Source organism: Coturnix japonica, chromosome 2, assembly GCF_001577835.2.
Source record: "Coturnix japonica isolate 7356 chromosome 2, Coturnix japonica 2.1, whole genome shotgun sequence".
Lineage (NCBI taxonomy): Eukaryota > Metazoa > Chordata > Aves > Galliformes > Phasianidae > Coturnix > Coturnix japonica.
Genome location: NC_029517.1, coordinates 29,470,966 through 29,490,015, shown reverse-complemented (window position 1 = coordinate 29,490,015; position 19,050 = coordinate 29,470,966). Strand labels below are relative to the sequence as shown.

The window sequence follows — 19,050 nt, the reverse complement described above, 5'->3', positions numbered from 1 at the left end:
AGATAGGCAGGCATCTGGGTGGTGTATCACTGAGCCAAGAGTCCAAGTATTTGTATAGTACAGGAGGGCACCTCAGGAAACTGCCACACAGCATAAGCTCCAATTTAGAAACCTTAACTTCAGCAGAGCAAGGGGTGTTTCTTTTTTTTCTTCATTTACTGGAGGATGAGGTCAGAATGAAGCAAGATAAACTTTAAGCATCTAGAAAAGAAACACAGAATGTACAGCCTTTCCCAAGACCTGCAGTACTTCCCCTACAGACATCTTGACTCCAGGAAGCCTTCATACCAATTCTGGTTAACACTTCTGCTGCTCTGAAACAGTGAAATCATACACTGAGTCTGCCCCTTTTCTTTTGACCTTCAGGTCTTCTCCAGGATACAAAACCCTATTGGAATAACAACACTGACTTAACTCATGTAGCCCTAACTACTTGCTATGGATGGACATACACTGTCATAAACAATGCTTAAGCTGCCCTGTAATGTTATCCTTGTACAAGGACAGGATTCGCTATAGAAGTTTCACCCTCAGTAGGCATGTCTATCTTCAAGTGATCTGCTGTTCAGCTGTGACAGACAAGGCTGAACATTTCCCACAGACCACATAAAAAACACATTTCACCTTCTATCATAAGACTACGCTACAATCCAGCCTTACAGATTGGGAAACAATCCAAAGAAAACCAAACTTTCAGGAAGTTTTATATGTTAGTCTGCTGCAATTGCTTTCAAGCCATCTTCCTTGTCCCAGTTCCCTTTGTTTTTTCCAGAATTGCAGATCTGCCAGTTATGCCATGTTAGATATACTTCATCTAATGTTTTGTTGCTCTTTTTTAGCTTGGCTTTCCTTGTTTGTTTTTGAGGCTGTATCTACCATGTACTCAAGAATGACATGTTTCCTGCAAAGCCTAAAGCAACAATTCTCTCCAAACCAGAAGTATGAAGTGCCCAATCTTGACTGCAGAAGGCTATTGCACTGGACACTACATAGTTCCAATAGAAAGCTATCAGCAGCAAGTAGCATCTCTGTTCATTCCTTCTCCAAGAAGCTGTGAAGTTCGTAAGCAAAACATTTCCTATACAAACTCAGCTTTTACCTGAATTCCAGCCATCACACTGGCCTAAATACCCTCATGAACAGCCTCAGATCTGCCCTAAAACTGAACTAGCAAGGAATTATGTTAAGGATGACATGTTAAGCAATTTCTCCCTCTCACATGAAACAACTCCACAGAGATACTAGACACAGAAACAAAGCAGATACATATACTTTTTTTATTCTTATTACTATGTGCAACTGCTCAGCAGGCAAAGAATGAGTGGAGTAGCTTCTCTGTCAGGATATACCTCTTAATTCACGGCTGTGATTTCTGTACCAGCCATCTTAGGCACCAGTGGTACTTTGCTACTCTGTCCTTAAGAGCAGAAGAAAACCAAGCGGTTAGGATCAAATATAAATGACAAAATGGCCAATGTGAGCCTGAGGTCTGGTTTGTATGTATTCTCACAGCTACCGTCCTACATAGAGAACAGGAGTGCTGACAGAGGAAAAGGGCAGCGTAAGGTTATGCAGCCACAAGAAATGAAGGCTGAAATGGTTCTATTTGGATTTGTTCCAAAAAGAGGAATATACCATAATAGCAGCTAAGGCAAAAAAGACTTTTTTACTTTGTTTTAAACCTCCTTTCTCTCCTGCTGGAGATTGTTTTTTTTCCCCAACATTACAATTGAATGCTCTGAGATGTAGCATAAGCCAGAAGCTCCAACATGTGCAATTTAACCACAAAAAAAAAATAAAAATAAATAAATCTGAGAAGTCTATTTTTATTTTCTCATTAGGAAAACAGGAAATCTGACATGGAAATACCTATTTTTAATATGGGAAAAATTCAGCATGAGAGGGAAGAATAAAAAATCATCTTGTACTGGAAGACTGTGTGCTTCATTCATTCCAGCTACATTTTAGTACAAATCTCCATGCTCTGGATGTTATCAGGTGATAACCTCGTGCTCTGTGTTGCCACTGATACGCATCTGATTAGTCAATAACCCCTAAAGCATTATTTTCCATGAATCCTCCTAGAAAAAGAATTTCCCATCAGGATGTCCGTTAGTATAAAAGAATCAATCACATATTGCACAGAGCACTTCACACTGAGAGTGCTGCAATCTTTTCACTACGCAGGCTGGGTAGTAAGACTGGTAAGAAGGGAACAGTAGAGAGAAAATGATTTGTTCAGACTGCAAGTTCACCAGCACTGTGCCAAAGAGAACATGCAGGTAAATCTGTGGCTCACACTGATCAGGACATCAGAGCCCAAATCTCACTCAAATCCTGACTTCCTAAAAATAAAGATCTGCTGACTGATGGAGAGACATCAGAAACCCAAGATCTTCCCTCCCATCCTAGTGCCTGAACCTACTTAAGCACAGTCATCTCCTTTCCTCCTCTCTGATGCAATGAATACTGAATGAAATGCAGTGCATCACTCCAGAATATTCTGTAGCTTAACAATTCAAGCATGAAGAATAAAACACATAATTCCTGGGCCATGTAAATGTCTTAAGCCACACTCTCAATGGATAAAGAGAAGGTAAGAGAAGAGGTAAGAGAAGATATGCTTCTTCCCCCCCCCCCAAGTATATTACACCAGGTCTAATGGGAGGTTTGTTAGAACTCTGTTTGTCCACTATTGCCATGCAGGTGAGACAGGTAGGAAAGATCTGTTAGCCCTGAGCAGGCACACAAGCCAAGGAACGAGTTCCTCAGCACTGTCCAGATATGCACATGCAGATTTGCTGGTGCTCATTAAATCCCTTTCCTGAAGAAGGCTTACATGCTGGAGGGAATCTACTGCCACAAGTATACAAAGCTTCTGCCTGAGGGGTAAGCAGTTTGGAGCTGACAGCAAAGTGTAGGATTTAATAGCATCCACAGCTAAGGAGACAGGAAGACACTAGCCCTTCTATGAACAGTGACATTATTTCTACTATTTAGGACAGAAATGCATCACATTGTGCGTATAACAGCCAAAATATCAGAAGTGCAAATTCTCTGTTCTCCCCATTTCACTGGCAGCAGCACTGGTAAAAGATCAGCTCCCCAGAAGGTGCTGCTCCTATAAACCACTGGTTGCTGGCAGCTTTTAACTCTTCCTGCAGCGTGGTAACCCTGGGGCATGCTAGTTTAAGCTCTTTATTACCTGGCTCCAGCAAAATATGTGGGCTTCCTGTGTTGCAATAATTAGATCATACTGAGATTCTCTGCTAAATCAGTAATCAGCAGATAGACTGCTATAGCTACTGCATAACTGAGTTTGGTTTGGGAAAAAACAAACCACAAAGAACAAGGGCTCCCTGCTGGGTCAGCCGTGGCAGCAGCAGAGCCAGGGCTTCAGCTTGTTTCTTAAATTCTAACTCCACTACGTGCAAAACCAGCATCACCACAGAATTTATATTCTCTTTTCTGTGTGTTCCTGCTGAGGCCAGAGCTTCTCATGTTTCTACATTTCACACTGACCTCAAGTCCAGAAAGCACCTTAGCTTGAAGCAGACAATTCTTAGTGCTCACTGGTTAGACAGAAACATTTTATTACTACCTTGTTAAAAACAAACCAGTCCTGGAGCCTACTCAGTAACACTGGAGAACAGAGAAAGCCCCAGTGGTTCCTGAGGACATGGACCACAGCAAAAGCAGCTGAGCATTTCAAAGGAATTATTCCTCAAAACTGCCTGCAAGGTTTGCTCTTTAGTCCCATCAACCTGTTTGTCCAATGGCTTGGAGATGCTCCTGGCCCACGGCATTACTACAGAACACTAGCAATGATTTAATTTCATCAGAAAATTCATTTGCCTCCAAAGACTCATCCATACAGCCCCATCCATTAGTACCAACTCAACAAGCAACAGCAGACAGGGATACTGTCACAAATGAAAGACTTTGGTCTCCCATTCAAGCAGACTTCAAGGTCTATTCTTTCATACTTCACACACTGAAATCAATGAAACCTTGTTTGTATCTTCAGCTTTTACCCATTTCTGAAGTTTATAAAGTACAGTTAATAAAAGAAATGACAACAAAATGGGTGATCACTGGATGGGCTCTCATTAGTTATTTCTCATAAAACCCACTTAACCTGCTGGCATTGCTCAACTAAATCAACCTGGGCCTGCAAAACAAGAATCACCATTTGCTGTATACTACAGAGATTCATTTTTATTTCATTTCATCCAGATCCTAAAAGCAAGGTAACTGCACCAGGTTTAAATACTCCATCAGATTGCCTTCCTTTGGCTACCATCAGCCCTAACCAACACAAGTGGAGAGGGCTGGGGGCAGGGAATTATGTTTCTCAGTTCAGGCAACAAGTCAGTTTCACTTCTCTGTTCTCTTACTTTAAAATGAACAAAGTTCAGGTTGCAGATTATTCGTGGTAACTGATATTGCATCAATAGCCATTAGAGCGGCCATCGTATTTTATTCATTAATACACTTTGTTCCCAGTGTAGCACCCTTTTAACACAGCACAGCCTAAGTACCCACATATGAGCATTATTAACTGGAGATACTCCAAATATAAGGTCCATTCTGTTTTAGTCTGCTATATGGAAGGAACAGGTATGTTTCCTTGGAATTATTCACATTGTAAAAAATGTTAAAAAAAAATTACCACAACCAATTATTTCACTAAATCTGATGAATACCAGATGACAAACTACAGACCTTAATGAAATACAGTTCACAACCACCCAAAATAGAGTTATTTTTATTAAAGCTTAAGTCACTTACTTGTTTTTCATGTTTCGGTGTCATCTTTAATGTCTTGTATTAAAACCTAAATTGACCTGAAAACAACAAAAAGACATCAGCTTATCATTTAATTATTATTTCAAAGGAATGCTTTTGCTGGACATTAGTAAATAGTAGGAAGAGCCACACTTCGTTCTGCGTATGGAAGAAAACACACTTGCACCATAACTACTGAAGTGATCCCATTCCTATGATGTGCAGATTCTCTGCTTAGCAGTGTCAGAAACACTGGCTTAGTCCCTATTTGGGGATGCTTACAATACTCCTGGCAATCACCCTGTGCCCCAGTGCTCATCCTAAGACCCTGATCTACACCAAGCTCCCAACAGCACATGCAATGGACACCCCTGCTCATCCTTTGTGGAAATAAAGCAGAGGAAGCATTGTGACTACATTGGGGTCTGGGTGACACCAGTGCTATCTGGGTGTCCCTGCAGAGAACATGTGAAAGACTCCAAGAGCCTCTCTAAACTCTCTCTGCAACAGAGAAAAATGCTGGCAAACCCTTCAGATTCTGCATGTTGGATAAAGCTCAGGCTAAGTTTCACAGCATTTATGGATTTAGGAGTTTCACATGGGGAAACATATACTTAGGCAAAATCCAAAAATCCTGTCATTAACTTATATTTTAAAGCCACTCTTTCACTGGAAATCCCGATAAAATCTTAACAACCTCTGCTGTTGCACAAAATAGCCAGCTTGCCCTGGGTAGACATACATACACACAGGAAAAACAAGGCAGATTTATTTCTGGCTAGCATACATATACTGCCTACATAAATACAATGGCCATGGGAAAAACGATTTGCAATTTGCCTTCCCCTTTCACTTTTCCCACACACCATCCAGTTATTGCCAAGTAACTCATCCACTGACCTCGTCAGCTACAACATTATGCAGTTCCTCATCAGCTTTTCAGCCCCCTCTTCCCAAACCAAACAGGCCCAAAAGCTTCCCTCCTCCTTCCCTCTCAGAGTGCAGCTCTCTGCTGGACCAGAGGTGAGAGCAGGCAATTCTCTGAGCAAAACCCTCTTGCACATCATGCTGGAAAGACACATGGTGTTGTCCAAAGCCACCCCAACCATGCCACAGACAGCTGAAAACACTCAAAAGGACTTAGCCATGCAGCAAGGCCAATGCTTCAGGACATCCTTTAACATAAGCAGAAGGTGGAAAAACAGAGCAGTTCAACTGTGTGCTTAAGACCTCTGCAGAAAAACCCTACCCTGCTGATGGAGAGAAGCTGCCTGCAGAGGACAACAGGAGGCTGCTGGTCCTCTGTACTCAAAAACTTTCCACTGGAAGAGAAACAAACCAGTGCATGGAAAAAAAGAATCAAAAAAGTCAGTGGGAGATGCCCAGACTTGTTAAAACACTTTCTTGTTCTGACTGGAAAAAACACCATTGCTTTGAGTAAGATGAAAAGCAGAATAAAAACTATTTATTATTACTCTATAGTTTCACAGAGTTAATATAACACCTGCTCCTTTCAGAGTGTATTTCTGACAGCTCTACATTGCATAACCAAGGAAACCTCCAGAACAGATTCACAACTGCCAACAACAACACCCAAGCACAAGATGACGTAGGACAACTTGCTGTGCTTCCTGTGATGAAAAGAAAGCCAGAACCAACACACCACACAAACACGGTGCAAGTACTTCAGTGTTCTTCTGAGGGATAATACATAAGTACTAATGAATCTTATATTTCATATTTTGGAGTTGCTTTTGTATTTCATTTCATACTGCTGGGGAATAGAGTTCAGTCCTTCTCCTCACAAAGGAGGAAGTAACCACTCCCCTACATTACCAAGCTGAAACTACAAACCCAAGACTGAAACTGAAGCAGCATCACAGAGGCAGAAGAAATGATTGCACGCTGTGAGGCTGACCCACACAAAGCAAGCAAGAGCCACGTGCAGTTCCCAGCCTTAGGCCTCTCTTTGGGCTGTGGACCCAAGCATAGTCCTTCTGGCTGCTTTGTGGTAGCTGTGCTCAGCTGCAATGGGATTCCACCACCAGCCCACAGCACAGGCCTGTCTGCTCCACAATTGTTTGTTAACTCCATGTAGCCAACATTTCCCCTCAAGCCACAGACGTGGATCTTCAGTCCAAGAACTATTCATCCACACACCTTCAGTTATCTGTGAAAATATGAATAAATTTATACCCTCCCCAACTTTCAATTAGCAATTCATTTTTAGACCTTGGTCACAGTCAGAAGTCCTACTCAAGCACAAGCGAAGTCCTCAGCTGTGCTTTCAAGGCTGTTCCCTTCATAATGTAGCATGAAACTATCATCTAAGGCTTCAAAGTATCAAAGAGAGGGACCAAAAAGTATCCAAATACATCAAGGTCTTTCCCACATTCTAGGCCTTGCTTACCTTAACACGTCTATAGAACACCCCAAGAATTTTAAACAGATAATCAAGCTGCATCCCTACATGCAGCTCCCTATGCCTGCAGGCATCCAACCATACTATGATCCCAAAAGGCATGTCACCATTAAGGATGCAGGGACCAGACCCTACAGAGTAAACCCACAGCTACTCCAAAGCAAAGGCTGTACAGCTGTTTCCAGTGAAATGATAAGGAGCAACAGAAAGCAGTGTTACCTCATTTACGTAAGAGAACTGCCTGAAGTCTTAAGGACAGCCATAACAACAGCCATACTTAACAGATAGGTATTGAGGTAGCTGGATGCAGTCCAACAGTGAATGGGTGACTTGCAATGGAACATCAGACTGTTATGAAAAAGATTAATTTCTGCATGTTTATTCTCCAGTTTTGAAGAAAGTATTCAGAAAGCTGTATAAGGGTAGCACACATTAACACATATAATACATATAAAATAAACCATTTTGCATTGCCACACCACCCGCACTGTAACACAGTCTGCTGCTTACAGGATTTAGGTACACAGCCCTTGTTTTTGTCAGAACTGCTGCTTTTATTGACAGGTATCAACGACCTTCCTTAGAAGTACACCCATTACAGGAAGAGTAGAGGGCTCCTCTCATACACAGCATTTAAGGACCACAAGTCCTGTCAGCTCAAAACCCCAACCTCGTCATCTGCTCTAGGCCAAACTAGAGGGATCACACCCCACTGCAAAACCATCCTAAGGCCCAGGGACAGGCAATCTAGCTGTGGGCTGAACTCAGCAATCTTTAGACACCTGGTAACACAGCCCAGCTAACAGATGCAAACACATCAGTGCCCACAGAAGGAGCTATCTTCAGTTAACAGCATCAGCAGATGGGCACTTTTAGCTTTTATGTGTGTTAGAGCAGAGACGAGCCCACTATGAGCATCTGGTGTGCAGTCAGCCTACCTGCTTCAGTTTTAGCTCCTCTGTGTCTTACTCAAAAGCTGGTCCTCAGGTGGGGCCACCCAATCACTTCACACTAACCCAGAGTAAGAAGATGCCTTTTAGATAGTCTGGTCCAGTTTAGTGCTTGGGGTTAATGTGACTGCACTCAGGGGAGGAGTCATGGGGCTCCCCCTCAAACAAAGTACATATAGACAGAAGGGTGAATAACTTCTAGTTGCTCAGGTTGCAGCACGTCCAGCCTCCTTTCACAAACCCTGCTGGTTGTCTGCTTCACCTTCCTCCAGCAAATAAACATAAGGGTCTACTCATTAGAAGTGAAAATAATATGAAAAGTGAGTGTTTTAAAGTTAACTCTGTACAGTGCCCTCAGTGTCTGTGGGCTACACAGTGATGTCAACAGAAGTAAAGCATCCCTCAAGCAAAACCCTCTGACTTCCCACCTCACTTCACTGGTGCTGTGTCACAAAAGCAGCAGAAGTACTTCAGTGCTGAGCAGTAAACAAAAACAGTCCAAGTGCTTTCAGAAGAATGGGAGCTTTCCCAATCCCTAATGGTATTCACAGGCCACTCTACCAACCACAGCACTACACAGACACACACTACCAAGAGTCACCACTTGAAATTCTGACTGCCAGCTGCTGCTGCCAAAGTGTTTAGTTAATTACTCTTTTCCTACAGGATTTCATTCCATTTGGTTGCAAAGTGTTTGTTCACGGCCACCAGGCAGAAGATATTTCTGCAAATACTACTCTGCCATTTTCTCCATGCCAGCTCAGCCATTCCATTTTGCTGCAGTCCTGTTTCAAGAGAATGGATTTTGCCTTCGGTTAGAGAACCTTTCATTCATTTCAGGGGAAATGAGAAAATCAAATAAGTAATCAAACCACCAGTTTCCCACCGCCCCCCAAAATATATTGCATGGATTACAGTGTGAGGTATGGGTCACAAAGTTCCAATTTCAGAAACACCACAGCTCACTGTGAGCTGCATAAGCTCGGCACCATAATGCTGCATGGCAGAATGACTCACATGCAAGCTCAATTATAAAGCCAAAAAGAAAGGGTTTGTGAGTAAGTGCTAAGATACACAGACTCCAATCTGGTCTTGTAAGATGCTGCATCTGAAAAAGGGTCCCTGTTCAGACAATATATCTTTTTATTTCTTCCAGAACTTAACATTTCTTACAGGAATTAAAAATCTTATTTCATCAAAGCAAATTAAACCACCCTAATGATGCCATCTTCCCCCAGGTGTCTCTTTGTAATAACTCAATTTTATTTAGCACAGGAAAGGATTGATGGAAGCCATATTTTGCTGCTGAGTAAGTATAAGAGACACCGGCAAACGCAGTGCAGATTTACTTCAACATTTCTTCATCAATCTCATAAATGCAAACACTGACATCATCTAACTTGGTTTTTTTCCTGACTCATTCCTTGTAAAGTTTTGAATCTCACATGCCAGAAATGTCTCATTTGTGCTCATTTCACTTATCACATGATTTTTCTCTGCTCTCAGGCTTTCTGCTGCTCAAGCTGCTGTTGCACAGTGGTGCATGTTTTTTATCTCGGCTTTCTTCCTGTTGGGGATTTCCTTATTCTATTAAGGCAGTTATTTTCGTGAAGCACAACCCGATCACAGCTAGGAAGTGCTGATGCTTGGTCTTGTCCTCTGCATGAAAGCGAGGCAAAAGTGACAGTCTTGGTCATAACCGCAAAATTAGAACTGCCAGCCTAATTGTGTGCATGCAGTGAGATGGCTGGTAGGGACAGGGCACAGATAGAGCAAAACAATCAAAACCAGTTCAGTAATTACATCCTGAGATAAACCAGTTCTGAACAGTCACTGTAACTGCATCTCAGAGCAATGGAGAAGATGCACATATTCAGTCAACACTGCAAAAATCACCAAGCATTTTGATCAGCTCTGTTCAAATCACTGTGATTCTTAAGTCTTAAACTGACCAAACCCATCAGGGATCATTTACAGTGATCCAGCTGGATGCCCCACATCTGTCTGCTCTCTAATACAATGGTAACTCACCAGTGCTCTCTTCCACTGAAAAAGTCATCAGATGGCCTATCATTACTGCAGAAACTTAGTGCTGTCACAGTAGTTGTACTCATATATTACACCAGTTTATTGTACTAGATACTGTTAACAGTCAAATTAAACATTTAAGAATGTATTGGCAGTGAATTCATCTGGGCACTTTGCTTGTTGAACAGACTAGTCTGTTACAAAAGAAAATGCAATTTTGGAACCAAATTGCTTCTCAACAATAAGCTGTGAAAAGCCCACTTAAAGACCTTACACAGGCAAGAATCTTGCACCCCTGCTGCCAGATCTAGCCTAGGACTAACACAGGGGATAGATACTCTTTTCCTGGCAAGCAGGCCAAACAGATCTTCCTCTCACATCCACCACTAGTGAAACGGTTTTCTCTCTGAGGGTCAGAGCCTAGGACTGCTCAGTTTCTGCACAAGTAATTATGTGTAAAACAGTTCTCCATAAATCCCCTGAAGGAATATTTTGGGTATGAACCCCCTCTGATTTTTCAGTCTCACTATCCCAAGCCAGCTTCGTGGTCTGGGAGTTGGAGCAGCCATGTAAGCCAGGCTGCTGTCCTTCCTAGCAGACCCCACCTTTGTCTGCAGATGGGAGTCAAAGGGCCTCTTTGTGTCTTATCACAGATTTCCTTCCCGTTTCCCCAACAACCCTCCTGAGTCAACTCCACAGTTACACAGTGACTAACCTTCACAACGACCTAACACAATGAATATCAGGCAAGCCATAAGATCTTAGAGAGCAGACCAACTCATGTCACAGTCATTAAATACTGGTATCATCAGTTCACGTCTAAAGACACGTGGAGTTGTGTTCCTCCACACCACAAGCGTACACATAGCTGTTCTCAAAGCAAATACAGTTGCAATGACACCATGCTCTGATGCAACTATTTATATATATGAATGCACAGTATGTCACAGGCAGTGATTTCAATATGCTCTACTGAGCACAGTGCTCACAGCTACATGTTTCTTAGCTGTTTCCCTTCTCCCTCTACAAATACTCCAAACCACACAACATATAATTTTGCCTTTTAATGCCTCATTAGTAGAATTTCATTTCTTCTGGGAAGCAGCACTCAGCGCTTGGGAAAACAAAGCCTTCCCTTCAAGGAAGACTGCTGAAGAGCTCATCAAACAGGTACCAGAGTCATGACTAATCAAAAAACCACACATTCCCATTATGCAATTAAAATGATGAGGCTATTAGAAGGCCCAGAGTTATAGTCCCATGATTGTTGGTGTACAAATACAGCAAAGTAAGCTAACAAGCATCATCCCGAGGGAAAGGAGGAGCAGGAACTTGAACCTGCAGAACCTCACATGTTGGCAGCACTGCACAGGATGCACAACTCACCGCAACAGAACAGATGCTTTGCTGCAGAGTGAAACACCTGCTCTGCTTTGAAGCGTAGAACACCTCCAGGTGAGTGTGCCCTCCTAGAGAACTCTCTGGCAGGGAAAGGAGAGGAAGAAGTAATCTGAAGCCACAAAGCAAGTCACTGGAGAGAAGATCTGTAACAAATTAAATGCACCAGTGTGCACCCTGCCAAAGCTCTCTGTGGAAAGCCATCGTACCAGTCATAAACACTGCTGCCATATAGATGCTGGAGCAGGTGCATCCTCCTGGGCAGACATAGGGGGTCATGCTGAGTACAGGTTCTTGCAAGTTTGGTTCTATCAACAAATATACCTCTGCTGTCAGGTACCAGGAGATGCTTTGAAGTAACTCCTGCTGAAGTGCCCGTAAGTAGACAGACATCAACAGCAGCACCTGCACAATACCAATCCCAAGACAAAGCCTGCTTAAAGATAGGCAGCTAGTAGGACAGAAGACAATAAACAAAGTAGGATCATCTAGACAATCATTCCCTAGACACTGAAGAATTGTGTATTGCAGGAGCTGAGTATGGAGCCAGAAGGCAGGGAGGAAGACAGAGCACAGGCTACCTACTTCTCTAGCACACGCTATATGGGAAATGTGCCCAGCAAAATCTTCAGGCATTTGTTTCTGTGGAAACTTATCACTAATTAGAGCTCAAGAAAAGAGATGGATGAGAATCACTGGGACAACACTGAGGGAAATGTAGGACAACTTGTGATGGTTTTATTGGATTATCATAGAATCACTTCAGTTGGGAAAGATCTTCAAGATCACCAAGTCCAACCACTTAACGCTGCCAAGGCTAAGACTAAAACACATCCTGAAGCACTATAACCACACATCACTTAAATACCTCCAGAGATGGCAGCTCCACCACTCCCCCAGGCAGCCTCCTGAACATCTCTGTGGAAAGACTCCTCCTAGAGTATTCCTAGAGTAAATAGCTGTTCTTTCTGCTTAGCATTTTCAGTTCAGAAGAACACAAATTGCTGTGTTATCTCTTTCAGACAACAAGATGCAAAATCTCTAAGAAAAGAAAACAACCACATTACCCCCTAAGTAAACCAGATCTCCTATATTTCTCCATTTACAGAAACCAAAAGCTGATGCACACTACGTGCCAGATGCAAAGAAGTAAGATCCATGTGATACATTACAAAGCAACGATATGCTGATGCATCTGCCCTATCCTATCTACCTGCTTACCCCAATAAGGCACAGAAAAACACCCCCCCAGCCCCCCCCCAGCAGTCCACACTGCTGAGTGAACACTCACTGTCCTCTTTAGGATTCACTTTAACAAAAAAACAACCTGCCAAAGAAGCGTTTCCTTCTTTCATATGAAAGAATTACAAGGCCATATGATCAAAGCAAAGAAGGCTACAGTTGCTTGAAGTGGTGGCAATTAGGAAAACTATCAAGCAAAAATTGACTGAAGTAGGTCTGCAAGCCTGATTTCACTCTCTACTGTCACAAGTGCCCTACTTTTAGAACAGTGCTCTTGTCAATAATGTTTTATTACAAAGGAACAGAGGTAGAGCAGAACAAGTGGTGAAGCAAGCTGGTCTGGCACATCTGGGGTTGCTCAACTAGGAACAGGATGTGGGAAACTTCACAACAACACCTGCCATGACCCTCTCTGAGTGGGAAAAGCTATTTTCTAAGAGTGTCATGTGCAGGAGCAGCATGAACTCTGCAAGTGTTTCTAGGATCACAGACCTTATTGTGTTCCAGTCCTCACCTGCTCAGTACTACCACCTTACAGAATGCCACTGATCCCTGCTGAGGGTGACAGGCACTGAGAGAAGACACAACATGCCATATTGCTCAGCTGATACCTTGATGTAATGCTCCATCTCCTGTGAGTGATAATTACTCAGCCTGATCCAAACGGGAAATCCCAGGGCACTGGGAGCCCACAGCAGATCAGAGCACAGCACCACCAGTGTCACAGCTATATGTATATACACACACACACACACACAATATATATACACACACACACACAATTTAGAATGACAGCAGTTCATAAAGCTCACACTGTATACAAGCCCTTAAAAGTATGTTAACATGAGTACAGTGCACTGATAGCAGTACCTCAAATTGAAATTAATTGAGGATAAAGCCTCCTTAGACTCAACGTAACATACCCATGAGCAACAACAGACTTCTGGATTTCAAGTCAGGCATTACAAACCTGCATAATATCATAGGCTGAAGCAGGCATATAAATTATTTCTGCCTTCTTTACTAAGTATTAGCATTTCCGTTTCTCTTCGGGGAGGCGTGTTCAGCCCGTGTTACTCAAGCTTGTCCCTACATCACTTTTAGTTTCAATTCCTCCAGAAAAAAACGTCCTCTTTGCTCCACCCAGTGCCTGCCAACCCGAGAAGCAGAGTGGGAAACACCGGCTCAAGCTGCTGTTTCCCTTATGCCATTAGTAGACGAGTCTGTGCAACGTTAGGACACGAGACCAGCCGTATAGGCAGCCGTGGGATGGGTGGAAGCCCTAAAGCACTTGAATGGATCAGAGCCGGCCCTTACCGGGCTTACACAGCACTCCAGCCCGCTTTTACCTTCTGACCATCGCCCAAAGAGTTGGGCAGTGCTTACCCAGGATTGCCGTGCACTCGGAGGGGCTGTGAGGATATGGACCACGTGTCTCCTCGGGGCGCTCTCAGCACAACCAGATAACCCCGGCAGATCCGAGCGGAGCAAACAGCCGCCCACACTCCCTCGCCCATCCCAGTGCCCGGCCCGAGCCCCGTCCAGGCCTTTCTTCCCCTAAAAGCTGGCTGCCAGCTTGACGTGTGCCTTTAAGCCCTCTTCCAACGTGCCCCATAGTGCTCGGGTTTGTCATCTCTGTAACACGCTGACAGAAACGAAGGCAGCCCCCGACTTACAAAACGGCACAGCAAGTTAATACATATCATACATACTATAAATGATCATATGTGTTATATTTACATTATGATGGACGCACAGATTCTCTGCTCGCCAGAATAACGCTGCCGAAGCGAGTGGGCTTCCCTTCGGCAATTAACGGGCTGGTTCAAAACAAGGGCATTAATTACGTAAACCGATGTTCCTTACTGCCTGCTATCAGTCATCACGGAAACGAGCCGTTACGAAGCCCCACAACACAGTGGCTGTAGAGAACCCAATACGGACAGCAGCCCCACGGACCCCACAACCACAACCAGCTCCCCCAGTCGCCACTCGAACCCCGCTTAGAGCCGAACAGGGACAACCCCACCCCGCGCTGCCGTAGGGAGCAGCAGCCCCAACCCTACCGCCTTCACGAAGCCGCCCGCGGTGACACCAGCACGGCCCAAGCAGCTTCCCGTTATCAGCTCGCTGCTCTACCGGCACCGCACACAGCCCCTCAGAGCCGCTGCCACCGCCCCTTAAGCCGGGAGGCGGAGCGCACGTCAGCGGCCTCGGGAGGAGCCGAGCTGCCCCCGCCGCCATCACCTGGTGCCGCGGTCCTCCTCCTCCTCCTTCTCCTCCTCCTCCGGATCACCCGGGGTGGGATGGGGCAGGGCTGAGCCGGGAATCCCACCCTGCGGGTTGTGGGCGAGGAGCTCCGTGCCTGTCAGCCTAAGGAAATGCACCCTAATTAAGGGCCAACAAGGGAGGGTGATGAGTTAGAATAGTTCTATTGCCAGTTTACGCAGAGAAATTGCCTATCTGTGTATGTTCAGTGACCTCATTGCAGCCTTTCAATACCTGAAGGGAACCTACACCCAGGAGGGGAGTAAACTCTTCAAAAGGGCTGACAACAGCAGGACACGGGGAAATGGTTTTAAGTTGAAAGAGGGAAGATTTAGGTTGGATGTTAGGGGGAAGTTCTTCACTAGGAGAGTGGTTAGGGCCTGGAACAGGCTGCCCAGGGAGGTTGTGGATGCCCCGTCCTTGGAGGTGTTCAAGACCAGGTTGGACGGGGCCCTGGGCAACCTGATCTAGTAAATGTGTATGTTTGGTGGCCCTGCCAGGCAGGGGGGTTGGAACTACATGATCCTTGAGGTCCCTTCCAACCCGGGTCATTCTGTGATTCTGTGATTCTGTGAACTTCTTGGGCTGCTTTTGTCCATTTTTGCTCACTAGAGGCATTGTGTCATGACACGATGTCCAGAAGTGCATTTCTACCAAGGTTATTCTGACAGCCTCTCAGGGTGCAGCATAAATGCTGGTCTGAATGGTGGAGGTTTGTTGCTGATGTTATCTGAGTCCTTCCTTTCTGCTCTCTGGCTTATTTTGTGGAGCATCCCCAGGATGTGCAGAAGAAACATCCCACCTGAAATGCAATAAGAAGCTGTTCTCTAGCCAGGGATGGAGCAGGACTGGCAACACAAACCAGCACAATTATAGTGCCTTAAACTTGATTTCCCAAGCACAGAGCTCTCATGGTCGGTACTATCCGCTACGTTTGCAGTCTCAAAGGTGCCTGCATCAGAGAAACAGTCTGCTCAAGCAAAATTAGGTCAGATGGAGGGGGGGGGGGGGAGGGGAGAGTTGAAAGAAGAGTGTTAGTATTTACATGGAACATGAAAGAGGACTATTGGGTTTGTTTCTTTTCTCCCCCTTAGATAATTCCAGTTTTCTGTATTCTATCTGTGATGAAGGCAGGCTAAGATGGAAGGCCTCTGTGTTTCTGGTGTGAGGAGGAAGAAAACTATCAGATGAGAGGAACAATTAATGGAAACTGAATGAACTGTGTGCTGCCTTTTCAAATCCAGCAAAGCAAAATGCTGTATTAAAGACTGAAAACCATCAGAAAGAGCCACAGTGAAACAAACAGCCACGTTCTGAATGGGCACCTCCTTTGCATATTTGGTAGCAGCGGAGGAATGCAGGCTCTGCTTTCCCTTCTCCCCTCTAACTTTGTTTCTTACAAGGTTATTATTTCAGATGGTGACAGTGTTATTTTCCTATTTCCCAGTTTCCTCTCCTGCTTCTGGCTCTTTATACTGAGATGCAAGTCACAAAGGCTGCGTAGCTGCCTGCCCTGTTTTCCCTGCTTACACCAGGGACTTACTGGTCCCTCGGCCCTCTGTAGTCAAGGCAGATATCAGTATCTCCACAGAGCTTGAGATTGAGTGAGATTTCATTTGTTGTCTGAGAACAGCCGTGCTTCCAGTACTGCAAGGCAGCCAAGAGCAAGTGCACATGCCTTGATTGGGAGGTATCTGGCTCAAACTGCCAAAGGATGGTAGTTTTGTCTTCTGGCTTGTAGAGCCTTGACCACCAGCTGGCACTTAGTTAGCACAAAGATGTGCCATGGCACATAGACTGCAGATGTGTGCTTCTCTTTTCTCCCCACCGTTGCCCTGATGCATTCATACAAAGAGGTAGAATAAGCACAAGCTTGCAATATTCTCAGTCCAAATACTCCCAGTTAACACATCAAATCGATTTTTCTTTCAATGCAAAGAAACCCATGGCATTTTTAATGTGCAATTTATTCCAAATCTGAAAACCCATGAAAAGATTAACCTCCTTTTATCAGCTCTGGAGGGAAACCTGTGTTAAGCAGATTGCATTTGTGTGTTGCTAAATGAGCATCTGTTTCATTTGGCAGATTGACTCTCAATTTTCACCACTCTCCTGAAGTCTTTGGGACTCATGTCTTCTACCATCAGCTCCCTGAGCCAGAGGGACAAGGGGATGAAATACAGCATCAACAGCAGCAATGTAAAGTGGGGAAGCAGGTTTGTAAAGATTGGGATTTACTGGGGCTGGCATTATTGACAGAATGGTGGTGTTAATGGGGAGGGAAGTGCTTTTCATAACAGCTGGAGGGTGTGGGCTTGTTCTAATCAGATAGAGAGAAGAAAGAACATTTCCCATTGGTACTTCAGCAGCAAAGGACCAAGTCTCTGGTCTGTGTTAATGATCAGGCAGCTGAACAGATTGACAGGCATCAGCTGAGCTGCATTTCTCTGGCATTGATTCATGTCATTTTTGTGTTGTACTGTCTAATTTAGTAGGAAACAAGGAGGTAAGCTAAAAGCTAACAGCTGCACAGCATGAGGCTTACCTGGGAAGGCTTTGATTGTGGGGCCAGTAGGGGTGGTCTCTGTGAGCACAGCCCAGCACTGTCCCATGTCAGAGCAGAGCAGCTCCAGCTGCTCCAAAAGGGGCCTGCTGCTGGCCAGAGCTGAGCAGTGAGTGATGCTGGGTGGACCTCAGAAAGAGTTTAGAAAGGGTAAAGCTGCTGCTCAACATCAGCTGGGAGGGAAGGGAAAGGAATGGAAGCAGCAATGCAGGCACCAAGATCAGTGCAGAAGGAGGGCAGGAGGTGCTCTAGGTGCAGAGCAGAAGTTCCCTGCAGCCCAGGAGAGGCCCACGGTGGAGCAGGTTGTTCCCCTGCAGCCCATGAGCACCACACAGCAGGTCTCCATGTGCAGCTGTGGAGGAGACCATGGAGGGGTAGAAGGCATGGGCGAGCTGGATTCTGGTACTGCATTGCAGCAGAATATTCTCTGGCCCATGTGATGAAATCATGAAATCTACTGAACCAGCTGGCATGATACACAGAGGAGATGAGCCATCAGAATCCCTCTGGACTCTATTTTAGGTCCATCTCAGGGGATCTCATTCAGTCTTTCAGTAGCGAGTCCCATGTATCGGTTTCCTCCTGCTGCTATTTGTATTGCAAATTTACAGTGAAGGTGTAGCATCATACACCGTGCTGCTTTGCATTGACTGGTGCATGGTGGTCCCTGTGAAATTATAACAGTGTGGAGGGATTTGAAACCCAGTAGGGCCCAGAGAGATGCATGCTGTCTTTCATGTCAGAAAGAGCTCGGGCCTTGGTACACCGACATGTGTTCAGACCAAGGCACAGACACAAAGCCCCTCTTTAGAGCTGTGGGAATCAAATGTTGTTTCTGCATTTAGAACAAAATATGAATATATAAGTGAAGAAATTTGTAGTTATTAGGTAAAAATCATAGTTATAAAGACCGCAGCTCCTGTCTGTCCAGCTATCTGAAATAAAACTACTTTTTGGTGCTGGACAAATAGGACCTGAGTGATAAAAGATCCAAAGAGGATAAGTTAGAATAACAATATAACCGTATAAACTAGCAATAATATATGATTTAACGTTTTTGTTGTATACACTGTAAAACCTACAAGTCATGCCATACCTAAGGATGTGCCTGGAGAGATATGGGAAGGACTGGAATCACCACCCCAGGCTTTTTGTTTAACGACAGTCTCTGGGACAGAATGAAAGAAGCTTTGAAGGAAATCAACATATCAATGCGATAAGAGTACTGAGACATCATGGAAACAAAACCAGCGGGATGGCGACTGACTATCACAAGATAACGCGGGAATCAACAAATGTCGGAATGTAATGCAAATCTCGAGTAAAATTGTAACCTGGAATACCCAATCAAAGGGGAAACAGGAGGGGAAAACATATGGGAGAAAAGGTAT

The 19,050-nt window shown here is 44.5% G+C and overlaps 1 protein-coding gene across 1 annotated transcript in view; it reads right to left on the bottom strand.

Moving 5' to 3' along the window:
• SNX10 (sorting nexin 10) overlaps positions 1-15,072 on the bottom strand; it is a 30,705-nt gene extending 15,633 nt beyond the window's left edge. The window contains 3 exon segments of the mRNA XM_015853836.2: positions 14,895-14,957; positions 14,960-15,015; positions 15,018-15,072. Of these exon segments, the coding sequence (XP_015709322.2) occupies positions 14,895-14,957; positions 14,960-15,015; positions 15,018-15,072 (174 nt within the window).
• Between the last annotated feature and the right edge of the window lie 3,978 nt (positions 15,073-19,050).